Source organism: Aethalodelphis obliquidens, unplaced genomic scaffold (assembly GCF_003676395.1).
Source record: "Aethalodelphis obliquidens isolate GAN/ISIS:26980383/991018 unplaced genomic scaffold, ASM367639v1 scaffold22, whole genome shotgun sequence".
NCBI lineage: Eukaryota > Metazoa > Chordata > Mammalia > Artiodactyla > Delphinidae > Aethalodelphis > Aethalodelphis obliquidens.
The window spans coordinates 16,864,567-16,878,863 of record NW_020837966.1 but is presented as its reverse complement, the minus strand read 5'-3'; the positions used below and the strand labels follow the sequence as shown (position 1 = coordinate 16,878,863).

The 14,297-nt window shown below is 44.1% G+C and overlaps 1 protein-coding gene and 1 long non-coding RNA gene across 8 annotated transcripts in view; one reads left to right on the top strand and one right to left on the bottom strand.

Moving 5' to 3' along the window:
• FRMD4B (FERM domain containing 4B) overlaps positions 1–14,297 on the top strand; it is a 336,453-nt gene that overhangs the window by 224,100 nt on the left and 98,056 nt on the right. For all 7 annotated transcript variants that reach the window (XM_027121373.1, XM_027121372.1, XM_027121370.1 and 4 more), the window contains one exon: positions 13,126–13,210. In XM_027121373.1, the coding sequence (XP_026977174.1) occupies positions 13,126–13,210 (85 nt within the window). The remainder of the gene's footprint in view (positions 1–13,125; positions 13,211–14,297) is intronic.
• The window catches only part of LOC113628096 (uncharacterized), a 30,622-nt gene continuing 21,527 nt past the window's right edge, over positions 5,203–14,297 (bottom strand). The window contains exons 3-5 of the long non-coding RNA XR_003435882.1: positions 6,843–6,977; positions 6,391–6,511; positions 5,203–5,373 (exon numbers count right to left, since the gene is read on the bottom strand). This is a non-coding gene — a long non-coding RNA (uncharacterized LOC113628096). The remainder of the gene's footprint in view (positions 5,374–6,390; positions 6,512–6,842; positions 6,978–14,297) is intronic.

Here is a 14,297-nt window from a genome sequence, read left to right as displayed (position 1 = left end):
AACGTAAGTAATATATTTTAATACATAAACCTGTTTCTGACTCAACATACTTCTAGATTTTTATAATTTGAAATATAGCAAACACTTACTCTTACATTTTATGTAGGAATGTTTTCTAGAGACTATGGAAATAATTGAATTTTATACAATCTCACACCTTAATTGGAATAGACAATAAAATGCAAACAAATGCTCATGGAAAGAATTAACAGTACAGAAATCTGAATTCTGCTTTCCTGAAGAGACTGCTGGGAAGGAATACTTGATTTGTCCTCTGAGCTCTGCTTGGGCAAGTCACTTAACCATACATATTGGCCTCAGTTATTTCCTCCTGCAATGGATATATTCAACTAAATCAGTGATTTCTTAAAGCCAGCCGATGATGGAAATATTTTTTCACATTAATTATTCACACTGTCAGATAATAAAATGTTATAAAGAGTAACGCCCATGTTCCTTACCTAGCTTAAGAAATAAAAAGGCACCAATTTTGCTGAAAGCCCCTTCCTATGTAGTAGCCCCTCTCCCCACTATCCTGAATTTGATATATTTTCATGATAAATTTTGTCTTCCTGGTCTGAAGCCAAATATGATAAAATAAGCTAAGGTAGGAGATTTCCCATACATCTAAATATGTTTTCATAAAGCTGGATTAACCTAAAGAATGGACCCTAAATTCTGAGCTTATGTTACTTTTTGGATGTTGAACTATGCTTTGTTTTATGACATGACGGTGGAGGCTTTTTGTCTTTCTTTGGGGCGGGGTGGGGTTTGGTTATAGTATGTTTACCTGACAAAATCATGTCAATTTCCACAAACCCTTGTTTCTTTTTTTTTTTTACTTCTTTATGCTCCTTGAAATCCAAAAGTGTGATAAGATGTCCTGATTGGCCTTTTCTTTTTAAGTCTCTGTTTAACATGAATTGATGGTCATTGTGGATAGAGGCTGCTTCTTATGAAGTAAATAAAGCGCTGACAGCCCCCAATTTGTTTTTTTGCTTTTTGCTCTGAAATCTTGTTTAGAATTTTTTTCTTACCACCAGAAGTCACATTTTTAAAACCCAGGAAGGAGGTAGCATAATGGTGATTTGTCCAGGAGTGTAGCATGTATGGAAAAGTACACAGAAATCCTACAGAAAAACATAGAAGTTTCCTGGAAAGAGTGTGATATGAGTGCTTGTGTCCATGGAAATGGAGAAAAAGACAAACACAGACCAGCAGCAATAACAAAAAATGTATATTAGTAGTTAAGCAGGGGTCAGAGAATAGAGAAGCTTTCATCTCGTATTATGTAGGGAAAATGGCTCAACATAAATCAATCTTTTTTCACAAAGAATTATATTATCGCTGTAAACATTTCAAACTTTACGAAAGTATAGAGTGAAAAGGAAGAATTACTCTCCATCAGGCTGCTTCCTCACCGTATCCCCAGTTCACTCCCCTTCTTAGAGAAAAATAAGGCTGATGAGTTGTTTGGTGACTTATTTTTTTTTTTTTTAACCTGGAGATCTTTCCTTGGGTATATGAAAATCACCTTATTTCTTTTCACTTTCATAATTTAGCTATCCACGCTGCTGTTAAGTGTTGAGGCTGTTTCCAGTGACTTTATTAAGATGTAGCTTGCAGTTAACATCCTTACACTTTCATCTTTGGACACATAGGTAGTGCTTCTGTAGCCTAACTACTCAGTGCCATTTATTTAGTCACCAGGTTTGTGTTCTAGTTCTTTGACCACTACTATCTGGTCTATTTTTGGTCTCAAAATGCCAGGGGAGAAAGCTGTGTCTTTCCTTCTGTACAGTCACTCATAAGGCGGCCCTGTCATTCCAAAGCGAGTTCCTGGGATTCCGGAGTTGCCTGCTACCTGTTTGTGAGTTTCAGCACTTATCTCACGAGTGTCCCGTAATCACTTAGCTTTACTTTCCCTGAACTACTTGCATGTTTAAAAGCCCTTATCAAGTTTTTAATTATTCACTTAATTCTTCTTCCCAACAGTACCGTGGGGCCTTAATAGTCTTTGTTATTATTCCAATTAAGGACTTGTTGTTACTCCAGTTTAATTAAGGAAATGATAGAGCAAAAGCACACACCAGGGAATTAAGCGAACTGACAGAGGTCAGCGAGTGGGTTGGAGGTCTCACAAATGGGACTGTAGCCACCGCAGTGACGTTGGTGGCCTCTCAGAGGTTCTCCAGCCTCCTCTTTTAAGAAAACAGGACTGCCGCTCATACTTACATCATAGCAGACATCACCACCACCACCCCACCACCCCCAGGTTGCCTGGAGTGACAACACTTTCGAGTCATTGAAGACTAGAACCAAAGAGCATTTGATTGTATTTGGACACGGGGTCAGCACAGAAGCCTCTAGAAAGACACATGGTCTCTTTTGATATCGGGGTCATTGCCTTTCCCATCAGCAAGTACTGCTGCATGCCCTGGAACTCGGAGTCGCTCACTCGTGGACACCAAGGTGTGTAGGTGCTGAGTAGTTAGCACACAAGGAAGAAGGATTCCCCACAGAAGTAATGCATGATGTGGATGTACCTCACTCTTATTTTCACTGCTAACAATTAAAAATATCCAAATGTAGGGGAATTCCCTGGCGGTCCAGTGGTTAAGACTCAGTGCTTTCACTGCCGGGGGCCCGGGGTTCAATCCCTGGTTGGCAAACTGAGATCTCGCAAGCCACGAGGCAAGGCCTAAATAAATAAATAAATAAAGATTAAAATATCCAAATGCCAACGATGAAGATGGTTTCAGGAAGTGATGGCATTTTTACAGAGAACAATTGATCGCTGTAATAAAAGACATCAGATGAAAAGGGACATTGCATTTCAGAGCTCCCCCAGAAGGAGAGGGGTTGCATATCTGAATCACTGTAGGAAAATTTTTAAACAGTCACCCCTCCAACCCCCAAAACCTCCGCATTCCTGGCCCAGATTCTGATACCGTGCGCTGGAGACGGTAAATGGGATCTTGGGCAAGTTGGTTGTGAATTAAAAAGGGATCAGGGGATACAAAATAACTTGGCAGAATATTATACAAATATAAAAAAATGTCATTTTTTTAATTGCAGCGTTTATGAAAAAGAAAAATACCATACAGTTTTGCTCTCCAGAAGTTTCCTCTCTACTGAAAAGTAGCATTAACCCTGTGGCAGGCACTGGGTTAGATATTTGACCTGTATTGTCTCATTGATTCCTGGGCTAAACACTGGGGTCCCACAGATTTGCAGGGAAAGACTTTTCTCCCAGTTCATATCCCCCGGGATGCAGGGAGCAGCTCAGAAACACATGCCGCTTCTGCATGGAAGGAAGAAAACATTTAAGGTGAATGCACTTAGTTCTCTCTTTATGAGCTTCAGGATTAAACCTTTGTCTGTGCTTTAGTTATAAAATCTCAATGATGTGTGCTATGTGTGTAACACATATGTGTATAGACGCCCCATAACTTATTTATGCACCATAATTCATTTAACCCATCCTCTGTTTCCCTGTGAATCCAAACTCCTCCAGGCTGCTGGGGGACTCCTCCAGCCCCAGGGTTGTTATCTGCTGCTGTAAATTATCATCCACAAACACATGGGCCTCTGTGGTAATGCAGCCCAGATGTAAGCATTTGAAGAGCTTGATAGTGAGCAAACAGGCATTTAATTCTCAGGGGTGGCAGGGGAACTGCGTGTGACCTCATTGGAAAAGCTCCCATCCCCTCGGGGGCGGGGGGGGTGGGGGCAAGCCGAGGTGGCTCTGGCTGGTACCACCCAGCTCCACAAAACGCCAGGATCTTGGGTCTTTTACCCCTCTTATTCATCCGACTACCTCTTGCTTTTTTTTCCTTTCTGGTTCTCCCTCTCCTCTTCTCCTCTCTTCTTCCTCCTATTTCCAAATCTCCTTTGCTATGCACTAAGACTGTAAGTGGCCACTCAGAGGTACCCTAAGTATTGTCTGTCTGTGACGCTTGGGGGTGAGAATTCGCCGCGTGTGGAGAGTCCTAGTAGGAGATGTGGGGAAAGACTACTAACTTTCCGTCAAAGTTGCTGCAAACACAGAGCCTTTGAAAGACTTTTTTCTGTCTTAAAAGCACCCCTTGGCCTGGTTCTGGAACGTTCGGCCTTTAACTCAAGGAAGCATTATGACTGCAACTCGTGGGTCCACATCATTCCACCTGATTTTTTTAAGAAAGACAAATATATGAAATACAGCCCAACAGGTAAAGATTCTGGTGAAGAAATAGATTTATTGATACAGAAAGAAAGAAGTTCCCAGTATATTCTAGGGGAAAGAAGTTCCCAGTATATTCTAGGGGAAAGAAGCAGACCACAGGATGGCACTGAAGTAAAAGATAGGAGTAGGGAAAAGTGTAAAATGTTAACAGTAATTTACCTCTGAGTAGAATGATTGTGGGAGTGACTTTTGCTTGTCTATATATGTTTTTTCCTACAATGAACGTATTAAGCAGTTTTTAAAAAATGCAAGTGCGAAGAGTGATAAATGAAGAAAAGGTAAAATGTTTGTGACTGGGTAGCCGTGAGTTATTTTAGAGCTGTCAAAGAGCAGGTGATTTACAATAAGGAGAGGACAGGAAAGTTCACCTCTTCCCAGAGGAATGTGATTAAAAAGCACCAAGAAATAACAGATTTCTCCTACTTTAGGCCCAGCAGAGGGATCTGAGGCAGATGTGTGAGTTAGCCAGAGCTCTTTGCACATCACCACACTTCCATCTGAACGATATCCCAGAACCTGGGGAAAAAGTCTGTTAGTTGCCTTAATATTGACCATGACCTCCTGGCCTAACCCATTCTTGAACTTCCAGGCAGTTGGTAAGGGGCCTTTGACTTTGAGGAGTCACCATCCTGATTCATATGAGAGTTCCAGAAAGACACAGAATCCTTCAAAACTCAATCCTGATTCCAGTTTCTAATTTATTTATTTTATTTTATTTTATTTTATTTTATTTAGCTGTGTTGGGTCTTCGTTGCTGCACACGGGCTTTCTCTAGTTGTGGTGAGCAGGGGCTACTCTTCGTTGCGGTGCGCGGGCTTCTCATTGTGGTGGCTTCTCTTGTTGTGGAGCATGGGCTCTAGGCACGTGGGCTTCAGTAGTTGTGGCATGCAGTCTCAGTAGTTGTGGCTCACAGGCTCTAGACCACAGGCTCAGTAGTTGTGGCGCACGGGCTTAGTTGCTCCACAGCATGTGGGATCTTCCCGGACCAGGGCTCGAACCCGTGTCCCCTGCATTGGCAGGCAGATTCTTAACCACTGTGCCACCAGGGAAGCCCCCAATTCCAGTTTCTTACAGGATTATATTTCTGTGTGCTCCGCAATCACATATCAGACAGTGTTTATGGGAATCTGCTCAGTCTTCTCTGTAATCTGTCCTCAGGGTGACATCGAAAGGGCAGAAGGGAAGCATTAGTATTATGATGGGTGAAAAGGCCGTAGGGTACAGAAGTTCAATGCTTGGCCTTTAATGCACGCTTTCTCAGTAGCAGTACTATTGACATTTGGGGCCAAGTAATTCTTTTTTTTTTTTTTTTTTTTTGGCCACACTGTGTAGCATGCGGAATCTTAGTTCCCTGACCAGGGATAGAACCCGTGTCCCCTGCAGTGGAAGTGCAGAGTCCTAACCACTGGACTGCCAGGGAATTCTGGGGCCAAGGAATTCTTCACTGAAGGGAGCCATGCTGTGCTGTAGGATGTTTGCAGCACCCCTGTCCTCTACCCATGAGATGCCAGGAACACTCTCCAGGTCAGGACAATCCGAAAAATGTCTTCAACATGGCCAGATGCACTTCACTCCATCCCTTAAGAACGAATGCTTTAGCATTGCTCTTGGGTTCTAACCCTAACTCTCCCGTGTATTACCTGTGTGGCCTTTGGCACCCTCTGTGGGCCTCTTTCCTCACCTAGAAAATGGAATAGGAGCTTGTGGTAATACACAGGGTTGTTGGAGAATTGTGCATGTTAACATGTAACGAAGACCCTCAATAAATGTTAACTATTTTTATGATATAATTAAGAGAGGCTGCCTCAACCACATGTTCAATGGGTAAAAAATTCCTTAATGTGATATATGGCTACTGAATATGGAAGTTCGGAGACTGTCTGCTTGGGTCTGACCCACTCACTTTTGCACTGGGTGGAAGATTTCATCACTTGTCTCCATCATTCACTAGTCCCAGCCATCCCCTCCCTGCAAAGTTAACCTCTCCTGCCTCTTCCTGTCTCCTTCTCAGAGCATCTGTCCCTACTTTGCTCATGGTGGACGGGAGCCGGCTATTTTGCAGTTTGAAGCAAGCACTTGGAATTCACCACGGGACCCTAACACTTCACATTGCCTGGGGCAGAAGACTCCCTCCCCGTTCAGACAGGTCACAGCAAGGCCCTTACCCTCCTGGGCCTCCAGCTGTTCCCTGGAGAACTCAAAGAGTCACAATGTGGGAGAGGAGCGCCAGGGCAGGTTTCCACAGGCTCACACCTGGAGGGCCCTCTCTAGTTCTCCTTGGGAAGCCTGGAAATTCGGAAGTGAGGCAGAGTTTTCCTGGCAGGGGAGCACATTGTAGAAGCAAATAATTCTTCCCTTGGGGAATCTTCCAAGAGTGCACGGGAACATATGGGACTCTCAGAAGTTGTGCATCGTCATTTGGAGAAAATGAAATACACTTAAATTATAGCGCTGTCTTCAGCGTGCATTATACAGCAGGACTGTGAGGTTGCAGGGTCATTACAAGCAATAAATACAGATCTCCTTGCTCGGGGTGTGGATTAGGACCTGAAAGAAATCTACTTAGGCAGGTGGCTGCAGTGAGTGCCTAAAATTACCCACAATAACTGAACGCAACGTGGAACGAGGCGTTTGAATGCAGCCCTTGCAGGACGCCAGTCACCAAGTCAGCATTGTTCAGAATGCGAAATAATTGAGTCATTCTTGCCCAATTCACCTTCTTTGATGCTATCGCTCAGACACAGCAAAGATTCTGGAAAACAAAGAAAATATGCTCAGTTGGGGAGATAAAGTGGTCAGAAGAGTATGCGTTTCAGAGTGGTTTCCCATTCTGTCAAAATGGACACCTTTGTAGCATGTTGCTTCCTTGAGAGAAAGAGCTTAGGAAAGGTAACTGGAATTTCCATTCTTGTAGTTACTTTTAAGCAGGTTCCCAGCTAAGTGTGCACCTTTTGTTATAGCCCCCCTGGTAGGCAGATAATAATAACATAGTAATAATCACCACTGCTCATGGACCGCTGAAATACATGCCACCCACTAAGCTAAGTTGAAAATATCTCTCATGTCTCTGCTGTGGAGGCAGGTAAGGAAAGGGAAGCACGGAGAAGCCGAGCAGCTGGATCAGTGTTAGGGCTGGACTTAACCTAGTTATCTCCCCAACTCTGTGGTGTTGACTTTTTTTTTTTTCCTTTTTTTTTTTTTTTTTTTTTTTTGGCCACACCATGCAGCTCACGGGATCTTAGTTCCCTGACCAGGGATTGAACCCAGGCTGTGGCAGTGAAAGTTCAGAGTCCTAACCACTGGACCACCAGGGAATTCCCTGTGGTGTTGACTTTTGACCATGATGAATAAATGCCATGGGAGGAAAACATGGGCCACTACATGGCAGTGACCATTAAAGGACAACCAGAGTCTGCTGCTTTTCGACAACCAGAGTCTGCTGCTTTTCGACACACGTGTGTTGTCATCTCGCTGACAGGCCTGCCCCTCCTCCAAGCCAGTTATGTCATATCGTTGAGGCTGATGTTCTGTTATCACCGATGATCGGTTAGGTGAACACCTGTCCCATCAAGAAAGGGGGGGAAAATGCTAACGGGAGGAACACGAAAAGCAGAGACAAAACCTCTTCTCAAGAAGGCAGATTCTCAAGAAATTACACTTGTTGAACTGCTTGAGGTCTGTCTCCAAAACATATGCCTAGCCCCCAAAAGCCTGGGTTTGTTTAGAGGCTGAAAATTGAACCGTGGGCTTTGACTTCACAAAATCTTAGTGAGATCACTCACGGTAAGCACGCAGAAGGGAAACAATATCCTTTTGCCAAAAAGGGGCTGAAACAAAAGGTCTTTATTTTATGTCTGGCATAGTCCGTTTCATTTCATTAAGAAGCCCTAGATTTTGTTTTCAGTTCATGGTATGTGTTGATAGGTGCTCCTAGGGAGCCATTCTCCCGGAGGACCATACATACGTACTGTTCATACCCTCTGTAAATATAAAGTCATTACAGTGGCTCCCTTGAGGGAGAGATGGGATCATGGATTCAGAGAGCCGGTAATCGGATGCCTAGGCAGAAAGGTAGAAGGCAACAGGGCGGATCGCCAGAAAGTAGCGGGAAACAAGATAGGGACCTGTTTACTGGAACTAGGATATAGTCAGGGACCTGAGCTTCAGAAACAAGAGGAACCCAATTTCTAGTACAAAGGTACCTGTGCAGAATTGGACAAGCCACAGGTTGATTTGGTGCTAAGCCACCCAACTCCCTGCGTATGGTTTGTTAAATTCTTGCAGACTAGCAAGAGGCCTGGCTAACATGCCCTCTCCCTGGAATGCCCTTCCAACCTTCGTTACCTGGTGAACTCATGCATTCTTTAAGACTCGGCTCAATTGTCTGAGGGTACACCGTGTCCTGTGACACTTAGTTCTCTGGATTTCAGTTTGGCAGCCTTCTTCCTCTTGTTTCATAAGCTGATTTAATGGCATCCCTCCCTCGGGCCCCGTGGCATTGTGTACATTTTATACTTCATTGTGATTGTTACTGTAGGAAAGCATCCTATCATATTGGTTTGAAATATGAACTTTGAAGTCTGGAAGGCCTTAGTTTGAATCATGGCTCCACCACTTTCTACCTGTGTGGCTTGGGGAAGTTGACTTTATATCTCTATTTCTCAGTTTTCTTATCTGTAAGATAGGTTCATAACTTGCTACCTCTGGCATCTGCTTATACTGAAGTTAAATGAAATGATGCGTGTAGAGCCCTTTGTATTGTCCCTAGCACGTGGGAAGCCCTCTAGTATCCAGTAATTTGGATTCTTTGGTTTCCAGCAAAAGAAACCAATTGTGGCTAACAGAATTGAAGGAAAACTGGACTAATAAAGCCTCAGAAAAGATAGGAATCCAGGCTCTGCAGGGATCTAGGGAGCAGAAACCAATGGACAGTTTCATCTGAGTACCACTGGCAGAACAATAGGCTCCAACAATCTTTGATCGATAGGTCATTGTAATCATATTTCTATTCCAGGGTGAAAGAATCTGACTGGTCTAGCTTGGGTCGCATGCTCATACCTTGGAGAAGGAGTTCCAGCTGAGTAAAAGGAATGTGCTCAGCTGTTTTATATCCAGCTGGTGCTCCTTAAGGCTTTTGCGTATGTGACTCCCACCAAAGACCATTGCAGATTTATTTATTTAATAACACAAGCACAGGATTTAAAAAAAAAAAAGTTTTGAAGACAGTGGCAAAATGTGAATGAAGATCAGAATCTTAAACATTAAGGAATTATGAACTTTGCTAGTGTGAAAATTCATTGAGGTTATGCTTTTTTTTTTACATCTTTATTAGAGTATAGTTGCTTTACAATGGTGTGTTAGTTTCTGCTTTATAAAAAAGTGAATCAGTTATACATATACATATATCCCTATATCTCCTCCCTCTTGCGTCTCCCTCCCTCCCACCCTCCCTATCCCACCCCTCTAGGTGGTCACAAAGCTCCAAGCTGATCTCTCTGTGCTATGCGGCTGCTTCCCACTAGCTATCTACCTTACATTTGGTAGTGTATATATGTCCATGCCTCTCTCTCACTTTGTCACAGCTTACCCTTCCCCCTCCCCATAGGTTATGCTTTTAATACGATTCCTCTCTGTTAGAAATATATATTGAAATAAGTAAAAGTGAAAGAATCACCGAATCTTGGCATAGATAACAGACCCTGAGTTCTCCTAATCTGACCTGGGACTCTTATAGGGCAAGAAGACCCTTCCAAGACTATTTTAACTTTCTAAAATGTGTTTCATAGGTTGATCCAAAATCTATCACCTTGTATTTTTTTGGTCCACTGATCTGGTTCTGACTTTTTCTTTATTTTTATTATTTTTTTTATTTTGTTTGTTTATTTTTGGCTGTGTTAGGGCTTCGTTGCTGTGTGCAGGCTTTCTCTCGTTGCGGCGAGCGGGGCCTACTCTTCGTTGCAGTACGCAGGCTTCTCATTGCAGTAGCTTCTCTTGTTGTGGAGCACGGGCTCTAGGCGCGCGGGCTCAGTAGCTGTGGCTCGTGGGCTCTAGAGCTCAGGCTCACTGCACGGGCTTAGTTGCTCCGTGACATGTGGAATCTTCCCAGATCAGGACTTGAACCCGTGTCCCCTACATTGGCAGGCGGATTCTTAACCACTGCGCCACCAGCCAGGGAAGCCCTGGTTCTGACTTTTGAAACAATAGAGAACAAACGTACTTCTATTTTACTTGCTTCTGCACACAATTATTTAGGGCTTAGCTTTCCTTATAAACGCTAGTTGAGTGAACAAGAGAGGCAGTCAGGAGGAGGTTCCACTGAAAAGCGTTGCCTACAGGAGTCAAAGGGACCCAGATCAAGACCTCCTCCTGCCTGTGCATGTAGGCGGATCTCTGAATTCAGTTTCTGCATCTGTACAATGGGAATAATGATAGGTATCTCCTTCCCAGGGCTGTTGTGAGAATTAAATGAAACAACGCGTGGAAAGCACTCAGCATGCGACCCGGCACATAAGTAAGAGCTCAAGAAACATTAGCTGTGATCCTGCTGCTGCACTTTCAGGCTGCCCACCGAAAACCTGCCCATCTTATCTCAGAGATAAAAATACTTGTAAAAACAAAGGAAGCAGGGCAAAACCATCACCACCTAGTTGAAACAGAAGGTCCTTCAGGAAACTTAGCTGCACAGTCATCTCAGTCCTATGGCAGCAGCAGGCCTTGAATCCGCCGTCGCAGGGACTCGCTACTCTTGGTGCCTTTCTCTGCCTCCACTGTTTCCCTCTTGACCTGTCTCTCTCATCTCTCAGCCTCTCTAAGAGACCGTACCTGATGGGTTTGTCCGTTCCTTACCCCGTATAAGGAGCCTCTGATGGACTGATCTCTCTTCTCCCCAGCCCACCTCATAGGATGCTCACCAGCTTACGGACTGGTTGCCTTTGAGTCAGGTGACTGTCCTTGGTCTGTCTGGCCATGGCCAGGAGGTCGAAACTGATGGGAGAATACTCAGATTGTAACTAACTCTTGGCGAAAGCCAAATTATGAATGTTTATCACATTACCACAGAGATGCTATTTACCTATTGTATTTTCTCCACCTGGATTTCTTTTTATCCTATAGAATCCTGTTGTTTTTCCTAGCCTTCAGATATAGTTCAAATCCCACCGTGTCCTATCAGCTTTTTTTTTTTTTAAACATGACGCAAGGTTTGCCAAGCCACACTAGTTAGGATTTCTTGAATTCCTACCATGTGCCAGGCACTGTCGTGGGCACTTCATAACGGCCCTCCTAGGGCCATCGTCATCCCCCTTTATAGACAAAGGATCTTAGACTCAAAGCTTAAGCCACAAGCCCCAGGCCACATAGCATTAAATTCCAGAAAATGGATTTTTATTAACAACTGTTAGTTTTTATTGTTTTACATCCTTTTCTATTATCTCATTTACTCCTTCCAAAACCCTGTGAGGTAAGTGCAGTCATAACACCCATTTTAGAAAAGACACAGAGAAGCTAACGATCTTGCCCAAGGCTACACAGCTAATAAATGATGGAGCTGGGACTACATATTCTATATGTTTCATATTCCCAAGCCTGCTTTTCCCTCCAACTCTTCCTCTCTCCCTCCTGCCTTAATCCTTAACTTTCCCTTCTCACACACCTAACACTCATGAATCTTCATTAAGCTCATGCATAGGTGAGATAAACCCTTGTAAGTGAAAATATAAAGGATTTATTCTCTTTCTGGAACTTCCCTTGATGATTCAGCATTAAGGGTGGAATTTTTCAAATGATTTTACTGTCTCAGTGGTAAAATCTTTCACGGCCTTTTTAAGCTGCTGGATTTATTTCTCAAACGTTTCCTTATTGTGGAAAGGGAGGAAAAAATAAAAAAAGCAAATGCCCGATGCCTGTCAGGATTTTGCGGGGCTAAGGACAAGACTACCCCCCGTGCCACTTCAGTCCGGGTTTATCTTGCCTCTCACCAAGTTGAGAGCAAGTTCTCTTCCAGGACCCTAGCTGTGAGCGCTCTTTGGGTATTAAGTCTCTTCATGCATTATTCATCAGTGGGGCTCCAACAGTAGAGAAAACCTTCTAGGCCGCAGCTGGCGCACTCACCCATGCCAGAGCACCAGCCTTCACCAGCCAGCTTCCACAGGACGGGATGAGGAAAACACAAGACTCTCCTCCCCTCTGTACCTCCTGGTAGTCAGCTCTCTCCTAAAAGAGGGACCTGGCCTCATAGACTGAACGAGCAAAGGCCCAGAAAAGGCAGTGGAGGGAGCAAGGCCCAGAATGCCCTGATTTGCATGAGAAAGACCAATATTAAGTAGTACGAGAGCTCAGCTTCCAGCCAGAGGGAAAGCCTGGAGCCTGGAAGGATGAGAGGAAAGGAGGGAGGGTGCAACTGAAACTCTCCTGGTGGATGGGGGCGAGGTAAACGTGGGGCTCTCACACCCACCCTGGGTCTGAAAACGACAGAGCCACAGGCCTCCAGGTTCAATTATTTAGTAGTGCTTACTCAGCAGACTTCTGTTTTCAGCCCTCAGAGCTCAACTGGGCTTTGTTTCGAAGCTGTCTCAGGTATTCTGAGCTCCCAGAACGCGTGTCGAAGAATGGGCGACCAAGAGTCAAGTTGGCTTTGCAGTTGGTGACCATTTCGGATTTTTCTTTAATTCACCTTCCAACACACAAAAGCCTTCTGTGGAAGATGTTATCTGCATATCCACATAGATTCATACATACACACAGCTGTACATATGTGTCGCAGATAGCTTTTAAGAGGGAAATAAAGCACAACCATCCCCTAGTTTCTGAAAATTCTCTGCAGGAAACTACATGAGGAAATGAAATCATTGCAGAGAGAAGGGAAGGAATCTGAAGGAACAAACTTCTGTACTGTTTTTCAGGTTTTACATTGAGAGCATATCATTCCTGAAGGATAAAACCACCGTGGAGCTGTTTTTCCTGAATGCAAAGGCCTGTGTGCACAAGGTAAGGGCCCCGTTTGTTATGGTCAGTGGCAGACTCCAGAGGGACTGGAGAAGGAGGGAGCAATGGCAGGGCCTTTGTTTTCATGTTCAAATGGAGAAAAAAAGGACATAATCTTTTTCCTTGACATATCCTTCCCCACCAAACAAATAAACCAAAAAAAAGAAAAAAGAAAGAAAGGCAGTTCTTCTCAAATTCTGAGTTGGGAAGACAGCCATGTACAGAGGCATTGTGCTCACACAGAATTACCACGGCCTTAAATGCAGTTCATACTCCACACGGGATGACCCAGCAGGACACAAAGATGGATCAAGCAGACTGTGATCGAAGCCTCACAAAAGTCAGGCCAGAAATCCTTTTTCACAGAATACGGCCTACATTGATCGTAATTCAAAACCAGTCTTCTTTAGGGGCTTCTGCTCAAAGCCATGTGTTTTAAGGCAGAGTCTCAGTTACCTGTGGTCAAGGGACCTGTGTTTTGGTTTGTTGTTTCCATCCAGTCCATGGAGGATACACAGCTTTTGTAAAATTCAATACACACGAATTGCTAGAAAAATTATCCCATGCCTGGATGTTGCAGCCATGTCCGTCAGATTACTGTAGAAGTTTTAGACACTCTCCATTTTTATCTTAGCTCCTTGCAGATAAGCGTTGCTTTAAAGGCCTCTAGTCTGGCCTCCTCAAACCATACCCTGCGCAACGGCAGGGAGTCTGTGGGCCAAGATAGGCTCAGCTGGAGCCCAGCTCCTCCCTTCAAGGTTATGTTCTCAGTGTTCAGGATCTCAGGTCCCACGCCTGCTTCCAGGGCCGGTGGGAACCCCTTCTGCCCATACATATCACCCTAAATCTGAGGGGTGGCCAGAGACAGCTGGCCTGGAAGGACAAGGGGTCAGACTGTGGGTTAGGACACCTGTACTGGTACTCCTCCCTCAGCCCCCAAAGTGTTAAGGGTGGCCCCTGCACACATGCAGCTTTAATTAGTGTAAGACTCAGCAAAGAGCAGAGTTTTTGTTGTTGTTGTTTTTGGTTTTATAGCTTTATTGAGATGTAATTGACTACATAATTTTCTACGTCTTATTAGAAGTAATAC